The 23438-nt window shown below is 41.5% G+C and overlaps 1 protein-coding gene across 5 annotated transcripts in view; it reads right to left on the bottom strand.

The window, feature by feature from the left end:
* The window catches only part of POP1 (POP1 ribonuclease P/MRP subunit), a 36564-nt gene that overhangs the window by 2996 nt on the left and 10130 nt on the right, over positions 1-23438 (bottom strand). For 4 of the 5 annotated variants that reach the window (XM_081816307.1, XM_081816308.1, XM_081816309.1 and 1 more), the window contains 11 exons: positions 21861-22109; positions 20061-20148; positions 19448-19635; positions 18306-18562; positions 18082-18181; positions 15022-15133; positions 14338-14457; positions 9095-9207; positions 6547-6738; positions 5010-5164; positions 74-415 (listed from right to left, as the gene is read on the bottom strand). In XM_081816307.1, the coding sequence (XP_081672433.1) occupies positions 74-415; positions 5010-5164; positions 6547-6738; positions 9095-9207; positions 14338-14457; positions 15022-15133; positions 18082-18181; positions 18306-18562; positions 19448-19635; positions 20061-20148; positions 21861-22109 (1916 nt within the window). The remainder of the gene's footprint in view (positions 1-73; positions 416-5009; positions 5165-6546; positions 6739-9094; positions 9208-14337; positions 14458-15021; positions 15134-18081; positions 18182-18305; positions 18563-19447; positions 19636-20060; positions 20149-21860; positions 22110-23438) is intronic. The other variant, XM_081816310.1, reaches the window with a different exon arrangement.

The following is a 23438-nucleotide window of genomic DNA, read 5'->3' as shown; positions in this document are numbered from 1 at the left end:
GAGAACATTTACATCCTGTAGCCTGCTCAGGAGGAGAACAATCTAACCCGCACTGGGGGTCGTGGGCACTTACCGCAGAACGCAGGGGAGACTGCCGGTGGCATCCTGGCCCGCTACCCACTCAGTCCCCAGCCGGGCCGGGCACTCTGTGGCCACCCCTGCTCGGGGCTTGCTGGAACTGCTCTGAGATGAGCCCCCTTCATCAGACCGCGGATCCGTGTTTTCAGGTGTGGGAGCGCAAGACAACTTGTCTCTCCTCAAGTCACTCTCCTCGCCACTTGGAGAGGAGGCTCCAGAGGATTTCTCTTGGGCCCTGACTCTTAACTCCCACTCCTGACTTAACTGCTCCCAGGGATAGCGGAAAGGTGCCAGGGTGCCAAGCTTCACATAGTTGGGCCGTTTTGCAGGAGGGCGCCTAGTGAAAATCAAGGAGGAGAACCAATTTTGAACAATTTAGGATCGGTACCATTAAAATAATTATGGCCATTGCACTACATCTCTACTTGAAAAACAAACCTACAAAACAAAGTTTTCCAAGAAATATGATAATAACAACCAACTCTACTGGCCAAGCTTATTTGTTTCCTTCGGTTTTACTTTCAAAAGGTAATACACCCAGCAAAGCGGCCCCGTGTGGCCACTGCACAACTCTAGGGGGTGCCCTTCCTGAAAGACTGCAAGTTCACGGTGCCCCTGGAGTCGTACTGCGATGTCCCTGCACGTGACAGCATTCTAAGTTCGAAGGGAACAGAAGGGGTGGCGGTGAAGTTTCTCCCCCACCTGACCTGTAGCTGGTGAAAAGCGCCCCTGGGGTACCTGCCTCACTCGGAGACCTTTAGAAGGAAATAAATGACCCAGCTGCCTTATAGGAGACCACGTCATTATCTGTTTCATAATATATCCTTCCAGAGACATTTTATGGACATATGTGCAGATATGTACATATTTCTTCCCATTTTTTTTACCTATTTTACACAAGCGGTGACATACCAGATACAGTACTTCTTGCTTAACTGTTTTCATTTCACAAAGTACCTTGGAGATCATTTCATACGAGTACATGAAGAGATCCCTCATTCTTTTGTAAAAGGCTGCCTACCTATTCCACTGCTGGATTATACCCTGGTTGATTTAGATAGTCCCCTACTGCAGGACACTTTGGTATTTTCACACTTTCACTTCTACGAACAATGCCGCAATGAATGACCTTGAACATGTCACACAAGCACAAGTATATCTGCAGGGTAAGTGCTTGGAATGGAACTGCTAAAGCAAAGACTATTGGCATTTGCAATTTTGAGAGAGATTTCCAAACTCACAGGGTGAGGGCAACTGACTTTTTTCAGCAATGTATGAAAGAAGAAGAACCTTTGAGAAATACCACAAGCTAAAGAGAACCAGGTCCCGAAAAGGGAGGGAGCAGCCGGGCTACTGGCCATTCTGGCCTGGGGGACTCTTAGGGAGTCCCAGAAACCCTCCTCAGACTGAGAGTCTCCTGTGGGACAAGCCCTGACATTCCTTCCCTCACATGCTTCTTACTATGCGCCATGCCCCAGGGCCCCAGATGGACATGAACCCGCAGACTTAATTGGGAGATTGGTTTGAGCCTCTACTCTGGAGTTTGAACCAAATGTATTCTGGCCTCCCAAGAGGGACAGCTGGTAAAAAATGCTCCCAGGGTACTTGCTTCACCTGAAGACCTTTAAATGGAAATAAATGAGCTATTTACCAAAAAAAAAAAAAGAAAGAAAGAAAGAAAAACAAAATGGTGAAAAATGCTTAAAAGTATTCAACATCACTTGTAAACAAACAAAAAATTAAAACAGTAAGATGTCACTTTTTCCACCCAACAGTTTTATCAATATTAAAAGCTGGTAATATCCTATGTTATTGGGAAGAGGGAAAACAGGCACGCTTCTAACTTGAGGATACTAATGAAATCCTAAATTAATATAAACAGCAGTTTGTCCATAGTACAAAAAATTCCTGGGGTGTGTATCTTTTTTTTTTTAAACGAGAAATCTTATTTATGGGATTTAGTCTAAGGGGGGCAGATGTCCTCCTGACGCCCCCAGACCACTTTTCTCCTTCCTCCTCCAAGACCACAGCTCCCCCTAAGCACGCGCCCTCAGACAGACCACAGGCTCTCCTTCCTCAGCCAGGTCCTCCATCAGCTGCCCACACACCCCCTCCACGGGCCACACCGTCTTCCCCTCCATCTTGACTCTTGTCACTCAGCGGCTTCAGCATCTATGTAGATCAGCCTTCTAACGCCCTGGCCTACCAGAAACTTCATGTCCTCATTTCCCATCTTTTACTTCACCCTAGACACCCACTCTCCCAGTCGCATCTTCATTTTGGTCACTGCCATCACCTGCTCCACCTTAAAGTCTCAATTTCAAGTATCTACCCTCAGAGTGAGGCCTCCCATTCCAGCCCGTTTACCCCTCCCCCACCACAGCTCCTCAAGCACCGGAACTTACTACTCCTTTACAATCTCCTCACAGCTCCCCACCGTTCTCGCACGTCTCTTTTTTTTTTTAAGATTTATTTATTTGACAGACAGAGAGAGAGAGAGAGCACAAGCAGGGGGAGCAGCAGAGGGAGAGGGAGAAGGAGGCTCCCTGCTGAGCAGGGAGCCCGATGTGGGACTTGATCCCAGGACCCCGGGATCATGCCCTGAGCCGAAGGCAGACGCTTCACTGACTAAACCACCTAGGCACCCCTCACCCATCTCTTCTTGAGTTTAAACTCTCCGGTTTGTAGGACAGTCACTCCCTTACATGCACCCTCAACTCCCTCCCCCTGGCAAAGCCCACCCTGGTTACATCCAGCCCTCCACCTACCCCATGCCAGCCCTGGATGAGCAGAACAGGGCTGGGGAAGAATACCCAGAAGCCCTGAATGGTCTTACTGTAAACATGAAACTCAATTGCACTCCCTGACATTTCTCCAGTCAATTCTATCTTCCGCGCTTCTGGAAAACGGTCTATATTGATTCCTCTCTCCTCGAATCTCCAACAGCCTCTCTCCCCTTCTTATTCCTAAATGATAACCTCACCTCTTTTTTCACTGAGAAGACCATCACCAACAGGAGAGTTCTACCTAATCTCTGGGCCAGAGTCTACCCTACCTAAATCTGTATTCTTATCTCAGAGTCAGCCTTCCAGCCTACCGAAATGAGCGATCTGAGCCTGAGCCTATGGAATACCACCCCCACTTCCCCACTCAAGGGCTTTGCTCTTGCAATGTTAGCCTCCCTCCCCTCTGCTGGATCCCTCCCACCAGCCTAGAAACATGTGCCTCCATCCAGAACATAAGCTCCATGAGGAAAGGAACAGATTTTACTTGCCTTCCCCTGAGGTAGCCCCAGTGTCTAGAAGGCGTATGACACATAGTAGGCTCTAAATAAACGTGTTAAATGAATGAATAAATCAGACAAACAGGTAAAGATGCATATGGAAAGCTGTTCACAGAAGCGCATAGCAAAAAATTAGAAATAGTCTAAAGGGCCACTGAGGAATTACAGTTCATCCATACGGGAGTCCTGGATGCAACTGTTCAGTTCTGTTTTGAGCAAGGGTTGGCAGATGATGACTCACGCCAAACCTGGGCAACTGTCTGCTTTGATATCACCCATGAGCTAAGAATGGCTCTTATGTTTTGAAATGGTTAAAAAAAAAAAAATTATTTTATGACACATGAAATTATATGAGATTCAAACTTGTGTGTCCATGAACAGAATGAGGCTGGCCCACAGCCATGCCCATTCATTTATGTGGCATCTGTGGTTGTCTTTGTGCCACAAGGCAGAGCTGAGCTGAGTGGCTGCCATGGAAACCAAAGGGCCCACAAAGCCAAAAATATTTATCATCTGGCCTTTTACAAAAAAAGTTTGCCAATACTTGGTTTAGAGTCACATTTACTGATATGGGAAAACTATCCATAATAGATAGCTAAATAAAAAGAGCAGGTTTTGAAATAGTATATGTAATATAATCCTTTTCCAAAAAAATTTGTACCTAAGAAAAATTTGTATGGGTAAAGAAATCTAAAGGGTGAGAAATAAGTATTATTGTCAATTATTACTTAACAAACACATAGAAGACTCTGCTACGTATTCTGGGTGGCACAAAATACACGATCACTGCAAGAGCCCGTAAGCCAGCAATCCAGGAAAGTATCCCTGTCCTTCCACTCACTCATTCATTCACCCGTCACTCGACAAAGTCTGAAAACCTAGCACTGCCTGCCTCTGTGGTTGCAGGAGAGCACAGTCATGGGGCTCCTGGTCAAGGAACTACAACATCCCACCATCTCCTCATTCATCAGTCAACAAAGAGTTATTAAGGACACCATGCACCAGGCACTGGCTAGATGCCACTACAAACAAGAGAGTCTCTGCTTCTGGGAGCCCAGGGCCGAGTAGCAGATCCAGGCTCTCAACAGCAGCATGCACTTCACAGGATAAAAGACGTAAAGCCCTTCGCTGGCCACTCCCCCAGTAAGAGAAAAGAAAAGAAAAAGAAGTCTAGATGGATAGATACCAAAATGTAAAAATAGTACTTCTCTCTCTGGATGGAAGGAATACACCAGTTTACAAAGCATTTTTACACACTGCCATAGTTTCATTAAAATTTCATAAATATGTATTACCTCTGTAACTGGTCATAAAAAAACACAAATTCTATTTTGAGGGGACAGGGGCTGGGAGTGTAAATCTCGAACAAGCATCTGAAACTCAGGTCCACAGTTTAGGCATGCACCATCATCAACGTAAGCAAATGACCATGGGTAGGGTCTGTAACCTGGACAAGCCTACCAGAGCCACATATAAGACAATCTCCTAACTTCATTATGTCTTGATTATGTGAACTTAAGGAAAAGTCTATGAAAACTCCACGTTATATAAGAGTTACCAAAGCCATTCCAAATATCACTGGCCAACGCTGAGTAGGCCCTTCTCTTCCTCGTAAGACCTTAGGAAACTAGAGAAGCCGGTTTCGTACCTTTTGTACTTTTCAAGGAGATTCTTGGCTTGCTCTTCAGCAAACACAACCCCAGCTGGGCAGTCTGGGAAATCACTGGGAATGTCAGGTGACCTTTTATACTGTGAATGCACCACAGATTCTTTTAACCCACCAACTCTTGCGCCTCGATAGATCTAAAAGAAATGTCAAAGATATCCTATTAACATACCAACTTACAGTAAAATTAGTGCTTAAGGTTTGTATGGAGAAAATGGGAAACAACCTAAATGCCCATCAAAAAGAGAATGGGTAAGTGTGAGATAATCCTACAGTGGGTTATACAATAGCAAAAATGATGAAAGAGCTTCACCAATCGACATGGAAAAATCTCAACGTTGAGTGAATATAGTAAGTTGGAAAAGCATATATATGGTGAGGTATGTAATATTTAAAAACACGTCGAATATAGTTATTTTATTTGGGAATACAAAGCATACTTGATAAAGCTATAAAAATAGACAAGCACCAAAAATAGTAATAGTGATTCTTTTAGAAGGAGGATGGGAAATGGAACTGGAGAGAGAGAGTGCTTCCAATAAATCTGTAATGTTTTATTTCTTAAGCTGGATGGTGGGTGAAGGGTACACAGGTATTCATTATATCAGTATCTATACTTTTTTGCATGCTTGAAACAGCTCATAATTTAAAAATTAGAATTATTTAAAAATATTCCCATTCTTTTTATTATTATTATTAAGATTTTATTTATTTATTTGCAGAGAGAGAGAGCACAAGCAGGAGGAGCGGCAGAGGGAGAGGGAGAAGCCTGAGCCAAAGGCAGATGCTTAATCAACTAAGCCACCCAGATGCCCCTATTATTTTTTATTAAGTAAGCTCTACACCCACCATGAGGCTTGAACTCACGACCCCCAGATCAAGAGATGCATGCTCTACCGACTGAGCCAGTCAGGAGCCCAAGAAATATTCCCATTCTTAAATGATTAACCGAATGTCTCTTGTACTAGGCATAATTGCTAAAATTAATTACCTATGTGAATTTAACAGTCTTATATGTCTTTTATACTCTCTAGTTCAAAGTAATATTTAAACTATCGAGAAGAAAAAAAACCACATTGGATTTTAATAAAATTTTTAGCTGCAGTTAATAGGAAAATACATGTTCAGCACTTAAAAAATAAAAAGTGTATTCTATACATCTATAAAAATTAGAAAATTACAAAAACTGCTTTTAAACTATAACAAATTCTTTTGAGTAAAAAAAACACACACGTACACACATAACAAAAACTACCTCAATAGTAATTGCCATTACTATTCAAAAATCAGGACACTTTCAAAATCTCAAAAATTCACACTTATGTTGTCCCAACTCTTATTGATGACAACCTGGCTCAGGGGATGTTATGAAGTATCTTGTATCAGAATTATAGCTCTAGGGGTAGAAAAACAGCACTCGATTTCTAAGTGGGGCATGAAATCTGGAACTCTTTTGGCACTTGGAATGGACTAGGAATGTATTTTACACAGTTACAGTGGGAATGGAAAAGGAACTTACAAATGGAATCCAGAAAGCCATGCCCCAGCCCTTCGGGAGCAGGACGTCCCAGCCGCTTCCCCAGCCTCGTCGCTCATCACCCGTCACCTTTCCTGGCTGCTGAATCAGAAGGATAGGTATCCTGGATTCCTGGGGACCTAGAACAAGCTGTGACCCGGGCACCAGCAATTCACTTCTCTTCCGGTTTAAATCCTAAAGCGGAAGAAAATAATTCAAGACCAACAACCCTAATTTCCTGGGAGATTCTACTGGCTCTCCCAATAAGCAGCTTTAGAAAGTCAAATGCTCTTTCAAAAAACAAGAAAAAAATGTTCTCAATAAATAAATGGAAGCCATTTGAAATACATGGTATTCTTCCTATAATGATTTTCCTCTATACGATCGCTTTGGTAGAAAATGCCAAATTATCCTTTTTTTTTAAAGATTTTATTTATTTGATAGAGAGACAGCAAGAGAGGGAACACAAGCAGGGGGAGTGGGAGAGGGAGAAGCAGGCTTCCCACGGAGCAGGGAGCCCGATGATGTGGGGCTCGATCCCAGGACCCTGGGATCATGACCTGAGGCGAAGGCAGATGCTTAACGACTGAGCCACCCAGGCATCCCCCCCCAAATTATCTTAAATTTGAGCTGCAATATACCAGATGATTCAAAGTTATATAATAATTTACATCCATTCTGCTAATCTCTTATGTCAGGATTAGTTTTATATTTTGATGTTCAGTCCCTACGTTTACTTTGGTTAAGATCTGTTGTTAGGAGGTAAAAAAAAAAGGTACAAACAATAAACAACTTCTCAAGGAAGGGCAAGTGGGAAAACACTCTGGCTCTTGAGAAATTTTCTCACCAGGTCTTAAAGATTTAAAAGAGAAGATGCTATAAATTACTGTTATGAGGACTGTAGGGAGCAGTAAACAACAGCCTCTCGGACTTGTCTTGCCCACTGTAAAAAGAGATGAACGGGTAGGAGAGAAGCCTAGCACTCACAGGAGACACACACAAGAGACCGCCTCCACGTGGCCAAGTCGGCCTGCTACCTCACGGATGCTCCTCAAGCATGACCAAGTCCTGATTCTCCTTTTTCACCTCTCGTTGAGTTTCCACTACCATCTCTACACGGTGATAATAACTCCAAAATATCCATCTCCTTAGCCCTGACTTTTCCGCCTGGGATCAAAACCTGTCTCCTGGGCATCTACTCTGGGGAAATCCTGATGACCTTCCAACCCAGTTTATCCAGGATTGAATTCATCTTTCCTACTGCATCCGCTCTCCTCGTGTGTTCCCCACCTAGCTGGGGGACTCACTCATTCATCCATTTACATATTTGCTCTTCATTCATTTACTCATCCATTCAGATATTTACTGAGTATATTTTATGTGACAAACACTCTTCTAGAACCTGGGAATACAACAGTGATAAATCAGGCTCTGGATCTCTTTTACCTGAGGTACCAAATCTAAGCTAGGCTGTTAGGAGCTAGTCTACAAGTCTCCTCCTTTCCCACTTCCCACCATCCAATCAACTACTGTGTCTTGTCAGATTTACCTTCAGGAGTATGTCTTCAACCCCAGGCCCTCCACTCCAGCCACACCGCCTCAACTCAGGTCCCCATCATTTCCTCAATTAAGGACTATTTCCAGGGTCTCTTTTAAGGCCATCCAACCACAAGTCCTCTCTCCAGATTCTCCACCCCTCCCCCCATTCTTAGTCTAATCTACCTTCCACAGTGCTTCCAGAGTGAAATCTGATCATGTCATGGCCCAGCTTAAAATCTTCAATGGTGTGCTATGTCCTCTGCCCAAATCCTTAAAATGCCTCAAGGTCTCTTATGCTCTGGCCCCTATTTATTTCTTCATCTCCTGCCCCATCCTCAACTCCAAGCTACTGACCCACTTAGAGATTACTGAACACATCATCCTGGGCCCTTGGACATACTGGTCTCACTTCCAGCAACCCTTTTCTTTACTGCAGCCTTGGCTCCTGGCCCCCAAAAAGTGTGGTTTAATTCTGTCCACCCATCTAAGAGTCAGCCCAAATATCAGCTCCTCCATCCAGGAGGCTTTCCCCAATTTCCCTATTCTGGGCTTGGTACCCCTTCTCTGGACTTCTTTGACCTGTACTTCCTCAAACATACCCTAGCCATCTATCCCATCATCTACTATGATCCCTGGTCCTGGTAGGAGCTCAATCATTGTGAAATTAAAGATAGAACGTTGAAGGGAAAAAGAAAACAATAAAAGAAAAACATGTATTTAAACCACGGAATTATCATTTTAAGAAAAAGTCTTTGTATGATGTAATGTATGGGGATTAACATAAGAATAAAAAAAAATTAAAATAAAAAAAAGAAAAAGTCTTTGTAGTAACTTTTTCTAGAGATTCTTCTTCTCTAAGAACAGAAAAAAATCCTAAGTAAGGGATCAATAAATCGAAAATAAAAGGAAGTTTATGGGATTCTATAAAGGATGAAAACTTTTACAGCATCTAGAGTGAGGAATTTCACCCTGTCTTCAGGACTTGACCAATAATCCTTACACCATTAGTTACCTGATCCGAGATTTTATTCTCTGTGACATTCTTACAGATAGCTTGGTTCCAAACAAAGCTATGCGCACAGTCCACAGGTACACCCTCCAGAAGCAGCTGTCTAACTTTCTCATCTAAGAGGGAAAAGAAAAAGCCTTCAAACTATATCCTTTAGATCAATGAAGTCAAACTCTAAACATTGCCGGTTGACCTTCTGTTACAAGAAAATATTTTGTAGGCGCTCACTGAACTTCTCTAGAAGAATTTATTTGACTAGAAACTAAGCTACTCCTATAGTTGGTTTCATAATCTGCAAATGAGCAAAGGCTCCTAAACTTATTTTTTTGACATTTATTTTTAGTGTATAAGATATAAATATCACGTTCAGCTGCATCTAAATAACTGCCTAATCCCACATTTAAGATAACCAAATTCTAGGAACCACTGAACGGGTGAACAATTTCTTTATAATGTGCTAGGACAGTACAAGCCATATTTTAACTACTGGTTTCAGGGCTCTTTATATCATTCCTGGCCCAACAGTTGTGAGCCAACAGATATCAGCTTTTTCTTCTGCTCTATTATTTCAAGTCTCTTATAATCCTTTTTCATTATTTATTCCTTCTGTAAAACGTTTTTCTCATTCCTTTAGAATGAGCATATTTTCTGTGAAATATATTGTTTCGTCCCTTTAAACTGCACCATGCCAAAAAGTACCCTAGTGGGAAGAAAGGAGAAACTTTTTCAATTATAAACATATATATCGATAGAAGAGATTTCCTACATGAAGTCATTGAAACATCAGAGAGGGGAAAATCTTCCAACTCTGTTTTTTGGACTGAAAAATTAAAAGAAAGAAAAAAGAAAGTCAGACAATTCATGTGTTTTGGCTAACGTCTAAACTGCCTACATTGAAAGGTCACACTCAAAGGCACATACCTGCGTGGGTCTGATGGCTGGAAAAAAAATAGGTTGGAAGCGACTGGGCCTTAAGGTGACAGATTTTAGGGGAGAACAAAGATAGAGAATATTACATTGATGAAAAGATCTGAGATCAAAGCTACTTAAAGCAGAAACTGCTTCTAGGCCGCTGGTGTCCCTCACAGAGAAAATAACCCACAGCATCTCGAGTACCAGAGCTGTGTTCTGTGAAAGCTCCCAGAGCCTGTCTAGGAGCCAATAGGCTCCGTTTCAAACAGCCTCTGTCCACCCACAATTGCTTTCCTGTGGAGAGCTGCCAACGATGTGAGTGACAGAACTGAGACTCTACAAAAGACAGGGCTGATACTGAGGATATAAAGGCACAGAAAGACCACCTCACCTTCAAATATTCTAAAAAATAATAATAAATAAATAGATGAAACAACGTAAGTAGGACATCCAGACAATGGAATATCATTCGGGGTTAAAAAGAAATGAGCTACCAAGCCATGAAAAGACATGGAGAAGCCTTAAATGCTTATTACATAGTGAAAGAAGATAATCTGAAAAGGCTACATTTTGTATGAGTCCAATGAGATGACATTCTAGAAAACAAGACTATGAAGACAGTAAAAAGATCAATGGCTTGGGGTGGGGGGAGAGAGAGAGGGGGAGGGAGGAATAGGCAGAGCACAGATTTTTAGAGCAGTGAAATTATTTTATGATACTATGACGATGGCTTCATGTTGTTATAAGTTTGTCAAATCCCACAGAATATAAAACGCCAAGAGTGAACCCTGATGGAAACTATAGACCTTGGGTGACAATGATGTCTCAGCACAGCTTCATGGAGGCTGTGCATATGTGAGGGCAGGGGAACAGAGGAACTTTCTATTCCTTCCACTCAACTTTGCTGTGAACCTAAAACTGTTCTAAAATATAAAGTCTATTTAAAAGAGAATAGAGTATGTCTGAAGGCAAAGGGAAGAGGCCCTTTTAGGTCAAGAGTCTAGTACTGAGGAAAAAAGAATATTACCAGCTGAGTCAGCATGTACCTAAGTGGGCCTAGAATGACTATTGATTCTGAATGTAATTCTAAATCCTTGGCCCAAGACTCAAATAAAGCATATTTTCTTTCACACCCAGGCAAAGGCCTCTAATTAACTACACAACTGCAGAATAACTTAAAGGTTGAAGGAAATAGCTTTTTTTCTCCTTTCTTAAATGTATTTGAGGATGGCCAAATTTTAAATGACAACTTTCTTAAGTTTTCCTTAAGGAGGCAAAGGAAATTAAAGTTCTCCTCATTTGGGAATCAAATAAACCAAAGTTAGTCTTCAAATCCACTCTATTTTAAATTAAACATGCAGAACAGTTAAAGGGGACCAGCTGAAGCTATGAGGGCTTTTTTCCCCAAGAACACGAACAGATAAGTCGGTACAAAATGACCAATAATTGGACACTTCACAAAGTCACCGCAGCTCAGTGCTCTCAAGGTGCCTAGGGTTTCACCTATCACTCTAAAGGCAACTTGATTGATTCTTCCTGTGTTTTGGGTACACACTATCAAAGAGTACATAAAGAGAAAGAATATAAAGAGCCCATGAGCACATGTAAAGCATTCTCTAAAGTAAATTCATCTCTGGATGACAAAGACTAGTTAAAATAATCTATCAGAGCAAATCAGCAGATGCTAAGGAGAATACATCCTAAAGTAACAGTACAACAGGAATTATATTTTAAAATCTCACATGGAAAACCAGTTACTTACATAGTGAAATGCTGTTGTTAAGTTGAAAAGATTTGCAAAAAAAAATTATTAATATTCAAATCAAAATCAAGGATCAAATGATCAAGTAAACTTTTTCAAAGCATCTAAAAATATGCATCCTTAGTTCAAGTTCTTCACTGAAAGAGTACTTCCTTCTCTACAGTCTTGCTATTCTACTCCCAATACTTCTGACACTCAAATGTGCAGCCATTTTCCCCAGGGCAAGCAGTCCTGCAACACCAGCTGGGTGTCCTACAATTCACATCGATTCTGACACTAACCTACCTGGAGATGGGTGTCAGATCCCACAGGTTAAGGGCTCAGTCCCACAAGACTGCCCCTTCTTTGGATGCCAGCTGGAAGTCCCTGGTCTCCTATACTTCTGAGCAGATGGCTAGAAATTGGTCTCACCTATGATCCCCTCCTCAAATGCAGTAAAATTTGCTAGAATGGCTCCCAGAACTCAAGAAAACAGTTTACTTACTCCATTACTGTTTTTTCTTTTTTTTTTAAATGAAAAGATTTAACTCAGAAAGGGCCAGATGGAAGAGATGCACAGGGTAAGGTATGAGGGAATGAGGTCCTGGCCCTCTTCGGACTCACCACCCTCCCAACATCTCCAAGTGTTCAGCAAACTGGAACTTCTCTGAACCCCAACTGTATAAGATTTTTACAGAGGCATAATCAAGTAGGCATGATTGATTAAATCATTGCCCGTTTACAATCAAACTCAAGCTCTCGCCCCTGTTCCCCCTCCCAGAAGCAGGTCTGGGTGGGGCAGGGGTAGAAGTGGCCGAGAAGTTCCAACCCTCTAACCTTGTGGTTGGTGTGGTTGATTCCCCCGGTAACCAGCCCACCATCCCTAGAGACTTTCCACCTCATTAACATAAAAGTTGTGACTAAGGGGGCTTTTTTGAATAAGAAAAGACGCTCCTTTAGCTTTTCAGGCTTTAAGGCTGTTATCACTTAGGGAATTATAAGGATTTTAGGAGCTATATGCCAGGAAAGGGGCAGCTGCACAATGACCTAAATACGTATTTCTTATTATATCGCAATATCACAGTCATATACTCCCTTTCTTCAGAATCCTCTCATTCCCAGTACACATAAGATGGTTTGTTCTCCAAATCAGGCAAACCCTTCTTTACAGTTTAAGTAGCACCAAAATTGGTCTGTTTTGTCCAAGTCAAAATAGGCAGAGGATGACTTCAGATATAGAAAGAGAAACTGGAAGTACATCAGAGAATTAAGTTTTCGATCATCATGACATTGAGATTCTTCCAAGGATTAATCTTTTATTAACTGACACAGCTCATCAAAGTATATTTCTAACTTAAGTTTTAAATTATCATCCTAGATGATATGTTACATTTGTTAGGAATACTGGTATAATTCTAACTCCTCAAAAAGTTTACTTCTTTATGTAGCTCATGTACCAATACTTCTTCAATGAAATTACCTAAAACAGGTTTTAATAAAATACCACAAGGACTACCAAGATGGTAGGCTTTTATAGAAATTAAATCATGTGTTTCAAGGTAGACTTTAATTTTCCCGGGACTGATTCATATTAAGATAACAGCCTTAAAAAGGATTTAATACATAACTGCCTCATTCCAAAAAAGGATTTGAAGCAGCGAGGGAAAGTAAGTGGAGTTTAAACTACAGCTTTAAGGCAATTATGACAGTCAACGTTTAATGCTTAGTCGACACTGCAACTTTTAGGGTTGCACCAATAATGCCATTAAAAAAGAAAAGAGGCAACAACTCATTGAGTAATGTCTGAAGCTCCATAATTAACTAACCTGCCTACAGATCTTCAAACTCCTCTTTCTCTTCCAATCCACCTTTCATGTAATGTTCTGACAGACTAATAATAAGCTATTAACTACATGTGGATGTTAAAAAAAAAAAAACTGAAGTTATTACTACACATACCTGTATTTTTCCTCTCAAAATCCAGAAGGTAATTTTAATGATTCTTCCAATTAATAGTGTTTAAATGACAGTAAATATAATGCGGTATTATCACCACTGTTGCAAATCCCAGATCAGACTAAAATTTTAGCCGGCTCCTACCCACCTTCCGATGCCACCCCCGCCCAACAACCTCCCACAGGCCACTCTACTGAGTCTAAACCAAAACATCTTACCCTTCAGCACCTGGGATGGCCTTGCCAGGATTCGAACCTGGATCATCTGTATGGTCAGACAGAGGCTTCCAATGAGCACAAGACCAACTGCGGGTGCAGATCCCTTCCTCACAATTAAAATTCTGAAATGCCAGGCATTTTCAGAGACCCCAGTTTGCAGAAAGACAGGTTTTACCAGATACTAAAAAAAAGAACTCAGGGAAAAAAAATGAACATAAGGATCAGGCTACATGTCTCCTAGCTAAAAGATACTTCCATACACACCATCTCCTTTGGTCATAATCACCATGAAAGGGAGTGAGGTAAAGATCACCCTAACTTTTTACAAATGAAGTTAATGCAGAGGTGTCAGAACTCTTCTCATGGGACTAAACTACTCAAAATGGTAAGGAAAACCAGGGGTGTTCTAGAAACTTTACCTTGGCATTTTTCTGGATTGGGCAAAACTTTGGACCTCTTTTGAGGCAAATTTATTCGAGGATCCCCAACTGTCAGTCCCAAAATAGTACCGGCCGGAATTTCTGCTGGTGATGTTATTCCTTTAACAAAAACAAAAACAAAAAACCAAGCTTTTACATCATTCACAATATATATATATATTTGCTTGTATCTTCAAATTTTTTAATAAAGATTTCTTCTTGGGCTAACTATTAAAAAACATATATTCTTCTGTCCCATTAATACTTTTAGAGAGTAAATTAACATTTGTAAACAGTAACGTTTCTTACCAAAAACATTAACATAATAGATTATTTTACAACACGAACATGTATATTTCCATCAGTGATAACTACAGTAGCTTCACACACAAGCTTAATTGTGTACAACTAAGTATAGACCTTAGTTTAGTACCCGGTCTACGTGTTTACCTATCATATCAGAATGCCGGTTATTCGGAATGCTAACAGAAACTCAAATAGAGCTTCCTATGTGCACTGAGTCAGGCACCTCTCTTCTGTGTTCTCTTGCCGTAATACGACAAGGAGTTACAAGTTAAAAAGCACTGCTCTGTGTAGTTAGCCCAACTGTAGAACACTCTTTTAGCCCACTTCCCACTCCGCCCTTCTTCCCCAAGCCACCCAGTCAGTATTCCCTCTGAATACCTCCCAACAACTCAAAAATGGCTTCTTGTCTGTGATGAAGGGAAACGCTATCAGGATTCTTACAGGTTTCAGTCCACCAGTGGTGAGGCGCCTTCTCTGTGTCCTCTCCTTCCTGAAAAATAACAACTCCTATTCACCAGACAAATAATGAATCAGACCTGATCATTTTGTTGTGGTTGACAGATGTGGCCAACTGCCACCATATTTAACACAATAATTCACACCAGCCTAACTACTCTTCTAATTAGAGGCAACGACATACACTTCTCTCAAGATTTCACACACTAAAACCCACAGCCCTGGTTTTCAGAGAGGTCCCTGCATTCTTCTCTCCGCACACTCCTGACAAGAGGCCTGCTCCTCGCTCCTCTCCCACTACTGCCAAGTGCATACCAATTTAAGCGGTAACACCTTCCCCGCCCATGAAAAACCAAACCTATGCTGTTTGAAGCAATCTGCGGCAAACGGATATCTTACAATTACGTTATTCCTAGAAACTTCAAATAAGATAAACAAATATTTTACTTATATTTTTCCCAGACAGAACCAGGAATTGAGCAAGGTTTCAAAAAGCACCTCAGGGGTGCCTGGCTGGCTCAGTCGGAAGAGAGTGCGACTCTTGATCTCAGGGTCATGAGTTCGAGCCCCATGGTGGGTATAGAGATTATTTAAATGAATAAAAAAATTAAAACTTAAAACAAAACAAAGACAAAAAAAGCACCTCAGTAGCAGGTGCACACCAAGAAAGAGAACCTATAGCCATGATTCATACTGAAGTTCACTGAAGGAGGATGTGCTCCTACTGATTCTACAGAAGCAACCTGTTAACATACGGGCTATTTACCTCACAGAAACTCAGGTAGTATAGCCTGTTGGTTTAAAGTACAGGCTCTGGAACCAAACTTCTTAGGTTCAAATCCTCCTTGAGCAACTGATTAGCTAGAGTGGAGCCCCTACTCTGTGCCAAGCACTATGCTAAAAGCACTGGGGACAGAGTCCTTGCCGTCACCAAGTTCAATGTGAACATCGCATAAGTACACAAGCGAATCTAGACATACAAACTGAGGAAATATGCAAAATGCAATGAAATAAAATACAATTTATATCATTTAACTTGAGGGTCAGGAAGGGATTCCAGAGGGAAATGATACAGAGGCTGAAATCTGAAGAATAAGGAAGGTTTAGCGAAGCAGAGAGGGGGTGAGGGCAGAAAGTTCAGCCAGGTAGAGAAAAAGCAGGTGTGAAGGCTTCAAGGGAGCGGAGACCTGACATATTCTAGGACCTGAGAGGCCAGCACGGCTGAGCAGCAGATGTGGAGAGACAGACCAGACAGGCAGGAAGGCACAAGAGAATGCAGTCACGTGAAGGGCTGTGGGTTTCACCACAAATACAGTAAGAAGCTATTCAAAAGCTTTTAATCGGGGAAATGACATGATGTGAATCAATTGTTCAAAGATCATTCTGTTTCCTGCGTGGAGGATGGAGTGAAAAGAAGGAAGAGCAGAGGAAGTGAGGAAGCTGCTTCAGTGTGCAGGCAAGAGACACAGTGGCTGAGGCCGGTGTGGAAGCAACAGAGAGGGAGACAGAAGTAGCCTTTGATTTTTAAAGTATCTTTCTTCTAACAGCTCAAAATCTGTTCCGACCTAACATCTTATTTGACCCTGTCAAATCTGTGAGAGGCACCGGCACGGAAGGGTTAGTTGCACTAACACTGGGAAACAAACCGAATCTGAACCCGGAGTGTCTGATTCCTAACCTCATCGCTCCTCTCTAGACCTGTGTGGTCAACTTGGTAGCCAATGGCCACAGAGAGCTATTTCTATTTAATTTCTAGTTAATTAAAATTAAATGAAGGTACAAATTCAGTTCCTCAGTCACCCTAGCCACATTTCAAGTGTGCAAGAGCTACGTGTGGCTAATGGCTACTGACTCGGCGCCACAGAAGAATATCATCCTTGCAGAAAGTTGGACAGTGCCGCACCAGACACATTGCTCTTAAGCTTTTAGGGATCACAGACCCTTAAAACTAGCCCCAGAGAACCTCGTACACTGCTGGAGGGAATGCAAGCTGGTGCAGCCACTCTGGAAAACAGTATGGAGGTTCCCCATAAAGTTAAAAATAGAGTTACCCTACGACCCAGCAATTGCTCTACTAGTTATTTATCCAAAGGATGCAAACATAGTGATCCAAAGGGGCGCCTGCACCCCAGTGTTTATAACAGCAATGTCCACAATAGCCAAACTATGGAAAGAGCCCAGATGTCCATCGACAGATGAATAAAGACGATGTAGTATATATATACAATGGAATATTACTCAGCCACCAAAAAAAAGAAATCTTGGTACTTGTAACGATGTGGATAGAACTAGAGTGTATTATGTTAAGTGAAATCAGTCTGTCAGAGAAAAACAAATACCATATGATTTCACTCATATGTGGAATTTAAGAAACAAAACAGAGGATCACAGGGGAAGGGAGGGAAAAATAAAACAAGACAAAATCAGAGAGGGAGACAAACTGTAAGAGACTCTTAACCATAGGAAACAAACTGAGGGTTGCTGGAGGGGAGGAGAGTGGGGGCTTGGGGTAAGTGGGTGATGGGCATTAAGGAGGGCACGTGATGTAATGAGCACTGGGTGTTATATACAACCGAACTCTACCTCTGAAACTAATAATAGACTATATGTTAATGAATTTAAATGAAACTAAACTAAAAAAAAAAAAAAAAACTAGCCCCAGAAAATATGCACCAAACAAGTACAAACAAACAAAAAACAGCACACACTTTCAGTAATTTTAAGGGCTCTGTTACCCACAAAACACAAAACTCACAAACTACAAGGGTAGTCTGCATTTAAATAAGAACAAGTCAGTTTACTTATTAGATTCACTGAGATCTGTGCTCCTAGAAGTGAAAGATGATGACATATTTGATAATAAGCAGAGGTAGAGAAATAAACATTTATAGACCATGGTCCCAAATGCTACCGAAGTATGTTAGGTTTCACAAATTTGCTAAGAAGGACACGAGTGGAATAAAGCACCACAGTCACACTGACTCTTACGGTCTGGACAGAAGCAGCTTTTAGTGCCTCAGTCAGGATGGAGTGGGAAAGTGGACCGATCAACCGGAGCCTGTTCATCTCCATCGTCAAGTCACTGAAAGAGAGAAAAGGTCTTAAGATGGAAACTTCCATCATATACAGTGTCTGAGCCACTGGTGAAAACAGAGCAAGTCTTCACTAAAACTGTTCAGCGGGTTCAGAGCAAATTCAGCCTGTACCTGATTATAATGCCTGTGGCTGGAGAGATCCAAGAAGATGGTTGACATGGATCTCTAGTTCCATCACCAATGACTTTTTTAACGGGTTTAGCATTTTCTCCATCATCTTTCCGTTTTCTTTTCTTGCCAATTTTTTCATCAGGCAGTACAGTTTGGCTTTTTTCTTCGGATGTTGTCGGCAGGAGGCTGGGGATGCAGACGGCTGATTTGATGGGTTCCACACACTGGCATGCTGCTTTGAGTTCCTCTAAAATATCCTAAGGAAATATTGAAACACTTCAGGCGGTTTAGTTCATGTTATTTTTTACTCCCTTTAAAAAATTTACATCTTTATCTCCAAATTAAATGAAATTCATGATTATCAAAAAGCTTTCTGGCGCTTCTAAACAGTGCACGGCATTTGAAACAAAAAAACTCCTAAGTGTCAGGGGCGGCCTGGGTGGCTCAGTCAGTTAAGCATCTGCCTTTGGCTCAGGTCATGATCCCAGGGTCCTGGGATTGAGTCTCGCATCGGGCTCCTTGCTCAGCAGGGAGCCTGCTTCTCCCTCTACCTGCTGCTCCCTCTGCTTATGCTTTCTCTCTCCCTCTCTCTGACAAATTAAAAAAAAAAAAACTTAAATAAATAAAATAAAATCTTAAAAAAAAAAAACTCCATTTACGAAGATTAATGAAAACAACACAACTACTCTGAACAATTAACGTTTTTTTGAAAATGAGATTAAAGAGAAAATTTACAGCCTACCATAAAAAAGCAGTGAATAGACCAAAAAAATAAATAAATAAATGAATAAGAGAGATTAAAAATCATCAGAATTACTCGAAATAGCTTCTCATCATCAAAGAGGCTCTGACAAGCACCTAGATACCAGTGAATTCAGGTCTCATAGGAGCATTAGACCAAATGCAGCATTTCAAGCCACTGCATAATATGGTGGGTTTTCATCTCTACTTTCACTATGGCTTACTAAAAAGTGAAAGGTCAAGATTTGCTTCATTTCATATTCACATAACATTCTTCCCTATGTTCAAATACCAAGCTATCAGCCCAACTCTCATACTATTTAAATTTCCAAAGCACTGATTTCAATGGTAATTAAGAATGCAGTAACAGAGTCTCTAGGAAATAATCTCAAGGATTATACCTGTTTAAGCGTTGGATGAAGCCAGATCCACAACTGCCTGCTCTCAGAAGTGTGACCGGGGGTCCTCTCACACTTCCAAATAAATGTGACAGGCCCCAACATCTCTCGAGGGTATTTGTTTGCCCGATAAAGCAGGACGCTACCTTGGCGCTTCCCAGACAGGCAGTGAACTGCCGCGAAAGTCAGTCCTGACATAAACAAAGACAAAATGCCATGATCTCCAGTGCTGAGATGGCAGTGTCGTCTCCCGATCGCCCTACTGTTACTTGTTGTCTATCTCCATGAGGGATGAGGTGTTGGTTTTGATCACTGCACAGATCAAAGCCTGGCACACAGTAAGTTCTCAATCAACAGTGAATGAATGATTTAATGAGGTTTGAGTTTCTGCCCGACTGAACTCACTCCACCAGAACAATGGCTCTCTCACTTTACACCTGACAATGTCAGAAATGATTTGAAACCACCCTACCTTCCCAAACATTAACACACTCCCTGGGAACAAGAACTGTCTCACGCATTTTGAGATATGTTTGAATTCCAAAATGCTTACTTGCTCATGACATGAATAAATATGCAAAGACTAAAATAGCGCTCAGCTTTGAAACAGGTTTACCTGCATCTACGCTACACATCGGAGAAAGTGCCTTCAGTATTTCTTCCTCTTTGCCCTTCAACTCCAAACAACAGTAGTAGGATAAATCCTGCACAGAGGGAGAGACATAATTAAATACTTAGGAAGTGACATGGGTGAAAACTGTGAGCAGCCAAAAGCCACATCAGAAAAACTTCTACAGGTCCACGACACAGACCACACTGCTAAAGCTATCATTTCATAAGTCAAAATCTGAAGCCTGTCTATTCCTAGGACATTAGCAAATGTTCTTAAACCAACTGAAAGCAAAATCAAAATGAATTTTCATTTAAAATGTTAAGTTATGGTGTCCTTTTCAGAAAGAAAATCTGTGGGTACACCTGGCTGGCTCAGTCAGAGTTTGCTGGAAGCAACCCAAATGTCCATTGTTGGATAAACAGATAAACCAGATGCGGTATCACACACAATGGAGTACTACTATTCAGCGTCAAAAATGAGGGAATTCCAACACACGATACAACATGGCTGAACCTTGAAGACATTATGTTAAGTGAAATAAGCCAGTCTCAAAAGGATAAATACTGTGTGATTCTACTTATATGAGGCATCTAGAATGATCAAATTCCTAGAGACAGAAAATAGAATGGTGGCTGCTGGAAGCAAGAGGGTGGGCAATGGGGAGTTATTGTTTAATGGGGGGAGTTTCAGTTTGGGAAGATGAAAAAGGTCTGGAGATGGACGGTGATCATAGTTACACAACAACGTGACTACAGTTAATGCCACAGAACTGTGCACTTCAAAATAATTAAAGGGGGTGCCTGGCTAGCTCACTCCATAGAGCATGCAACTCTTGATCTCAGGGTTTTAAGTTCGAGCCCCACGCTGGGTGTAGAGATTACTTAAAAATAAAATCTTTAAAAAAAGATAATTAAAGTGGTAAAATTTGATGTTATGTATATTTTACCACAATTTTTTTTAAAGGTTCTTATATTGATTATTCTGCTACAATTGCTCTCAAGATCTTGATATCAGACAATCTTAATATCAATGGCTTTCAAAATGTGGCCAAGGCTTCCAGTTAAGGAATGAACAGGTCATGGGGATAAAAGGCACAGCATAAGGAATACAGTCAATGATACTGTAATAGCACTGTGTGGTGACACATGGTAGCTATGCTGTGGTGAGCACAGCATAACACAGAAGTTGAATCACTATGTTGTACACCCGTGACTAACATAACATTATGTGCCAACTATACTCAGATAAAAAAGTTAAAAAAAAAAAAAAATCTGGCCAAGGTCATCCTGCCATCCAGACAGACCCCGTGCAAAGAGCAAATTTCTAAGTATGTACTGGAAGAGAGAAAGCAGTTGATTTAGCAACTGGGGGAGGGGAGAAGGACAAGATAAACACTATTACCAGGCTCTAAAACAAACTGTCCTCTCAAAAAATTTAAAACAAACTTCCTAGCATCCCACTGAATCATAAGCATCTAGAACAGCATTTTGAACATAGCTATAAGGGCACACAAATATTTGTTGTAGATGAACGACTTCTAAATGAATCAATGCCAAAGAAATCTCGAACATGACCACCAAAACCCTGCAGGACCTAGTTCTTACTTACTTCTCCCGAACTAACCTCACCTTCATGTTATCCTCGATCTCACTCTCTTCGTCTTTATCACACCGTTCTTCCCTCTTACCTGACTTCCTCTGCCTCCCCGACTCCCCCATTGTCTTACCCCTTAGGGCTGAGCCCAGACATCACTTCCATTTTGTCTCAACAAAAAGAAAAAGAAAACCAGTTGGAAGAGCATACCTGAAGGAGGCAACAGTTTGTCATGGCTCGGTAGCAGGCTCTGTGGCTCTTCACCGTCGGCCTCTCCCCGAGACAGTAGCCCCACTTCTTGACCATGTGAAACCGCTTGGCGTGCCAGATGTGAGTTTCTAACCATATGTTCTTCTTTTGTCTACGGTTAAATTCTAGCACCCGTTTTTTGTGACATCTTCGAGCTTTATGGCATTTATTCTTTGAATGTTCTTTTTTCTGATGTACTGCTTTCTCAGCCTGTGGTTTCAAGGAGAGAGGTAGATCCTAGTTTGTAACTATCTCAAAACAAAGTTACATGTGAGGAATTCAAACAACTAACTTTAGATTAAGTGGATTCCATTAATATGCTTCATTTTTTTTTAAAAGATTTTATTTATTTATTTGAGAGAGAGACAGAGAGAGCAAAGCAGGGGGAGGGGCAGAGGAAGAGGGGGAAACAGACTCCCGGCCAAGCAGGGAATCCGACACGGTGCCTGATCCCAGGACCTGGAGATCATGACCTGAGCCGAAGGCAGACGCTTAACCAACTGAGCCACCCAGGCACCCCGGTATGCTTATTTTTTTTAACTTGATTATGTTTCCAAAGAAAGAGCAGAAGGGGAGGCAACAGAGTGAAGATTTCAGAGATGGGCAAACTTAGAGAGGAAGCACAGTCCTATCACTTATTAACTGGGCAAGCTTTGTGGACTATGAGGATTAGAATATTTATAAAAGGCTCCACACAGTAACGCAAGCTTACTGTCGCTATTCATGTTAGAGAGCAAGAAAATAAATCAGATGTTAGCTTTTTTGTTACTGGTTTTATTGTTTTTTTCTAACCTCTGAGATTAGAACTAAATGCAAAACATAGGATGAAAAATATAAAGTGAGGAAAACCTACACATTTCATGTTGGTTAGGTCCTGAGAGACAAATGCCAAACTGATCACTGGGAAACAAACCTTACGTTACATCTAGAAAGCACAACATTCCTGTTCGGTTTTCACTCTTAATCTCCTTCATAGCTGAGCAAAACTTTTGTGGGGGAAAAAAACAAACAAAAACAAAAACTCCTCCCCCTCAGTCCGTGGGCCGCTAAGGACACACTCTATGCTGATGAATCCTAACCCCGCCCAGTACGTAGCAGTACACTGCAGGCACCTCCTGGAGAACTTCTGGGTCAATTAGCAAAGACACGGGGAGCTTAGACAATCTGACAACGCCCACGCCAAGGATTCTGGTGAAGCCAAAAACAACTAGACTTGAACAAAAATTAAATCCAAGTTTCAAGTCTTCAACGTTGAAAAAGTCAAAAGGCAAACACCAGGCATTGATGCTGCTTTTTTTTCTTAACCTTCCAACTTCGAGCTGGCCACATCCCCAAAATGCAGAATTAAAATCGCTTATGTGGTAAGGTCAGGATTGTATTTTAAATCTGGCAGGGGTTATGCTGAGCGAAATAAGTCAATCAGAGAAAGACATGTATGATATGACCTCACTGATACGAGAAATTCTTAATTTCAGGAAACGAGCTGAGGGTTGCTGGAGTGGGGGGTGGGGTGGGAGGGATGGGGCGGCTGGGTGATAG

Source organism: Leptonychotes weddellii, chromosome 4 (assembly GCF_054177405.1).
Source record: "Leptonychotes weddellii isolate Sample4059 chromosome 4, ASM5417740v2, whole genome shotgun sequence".
NCBI lineage: Eukaryota > Metazoa > Chordata > Mammalia > Carnivora > Phocidae > Leptonychotes > Leptonychotes weddellii.
The sequence above is the reverse complement of the archived record's forward strand: the minus strand, read 5'-3'. Positions and strand labels throughout refer to the sequence as shown.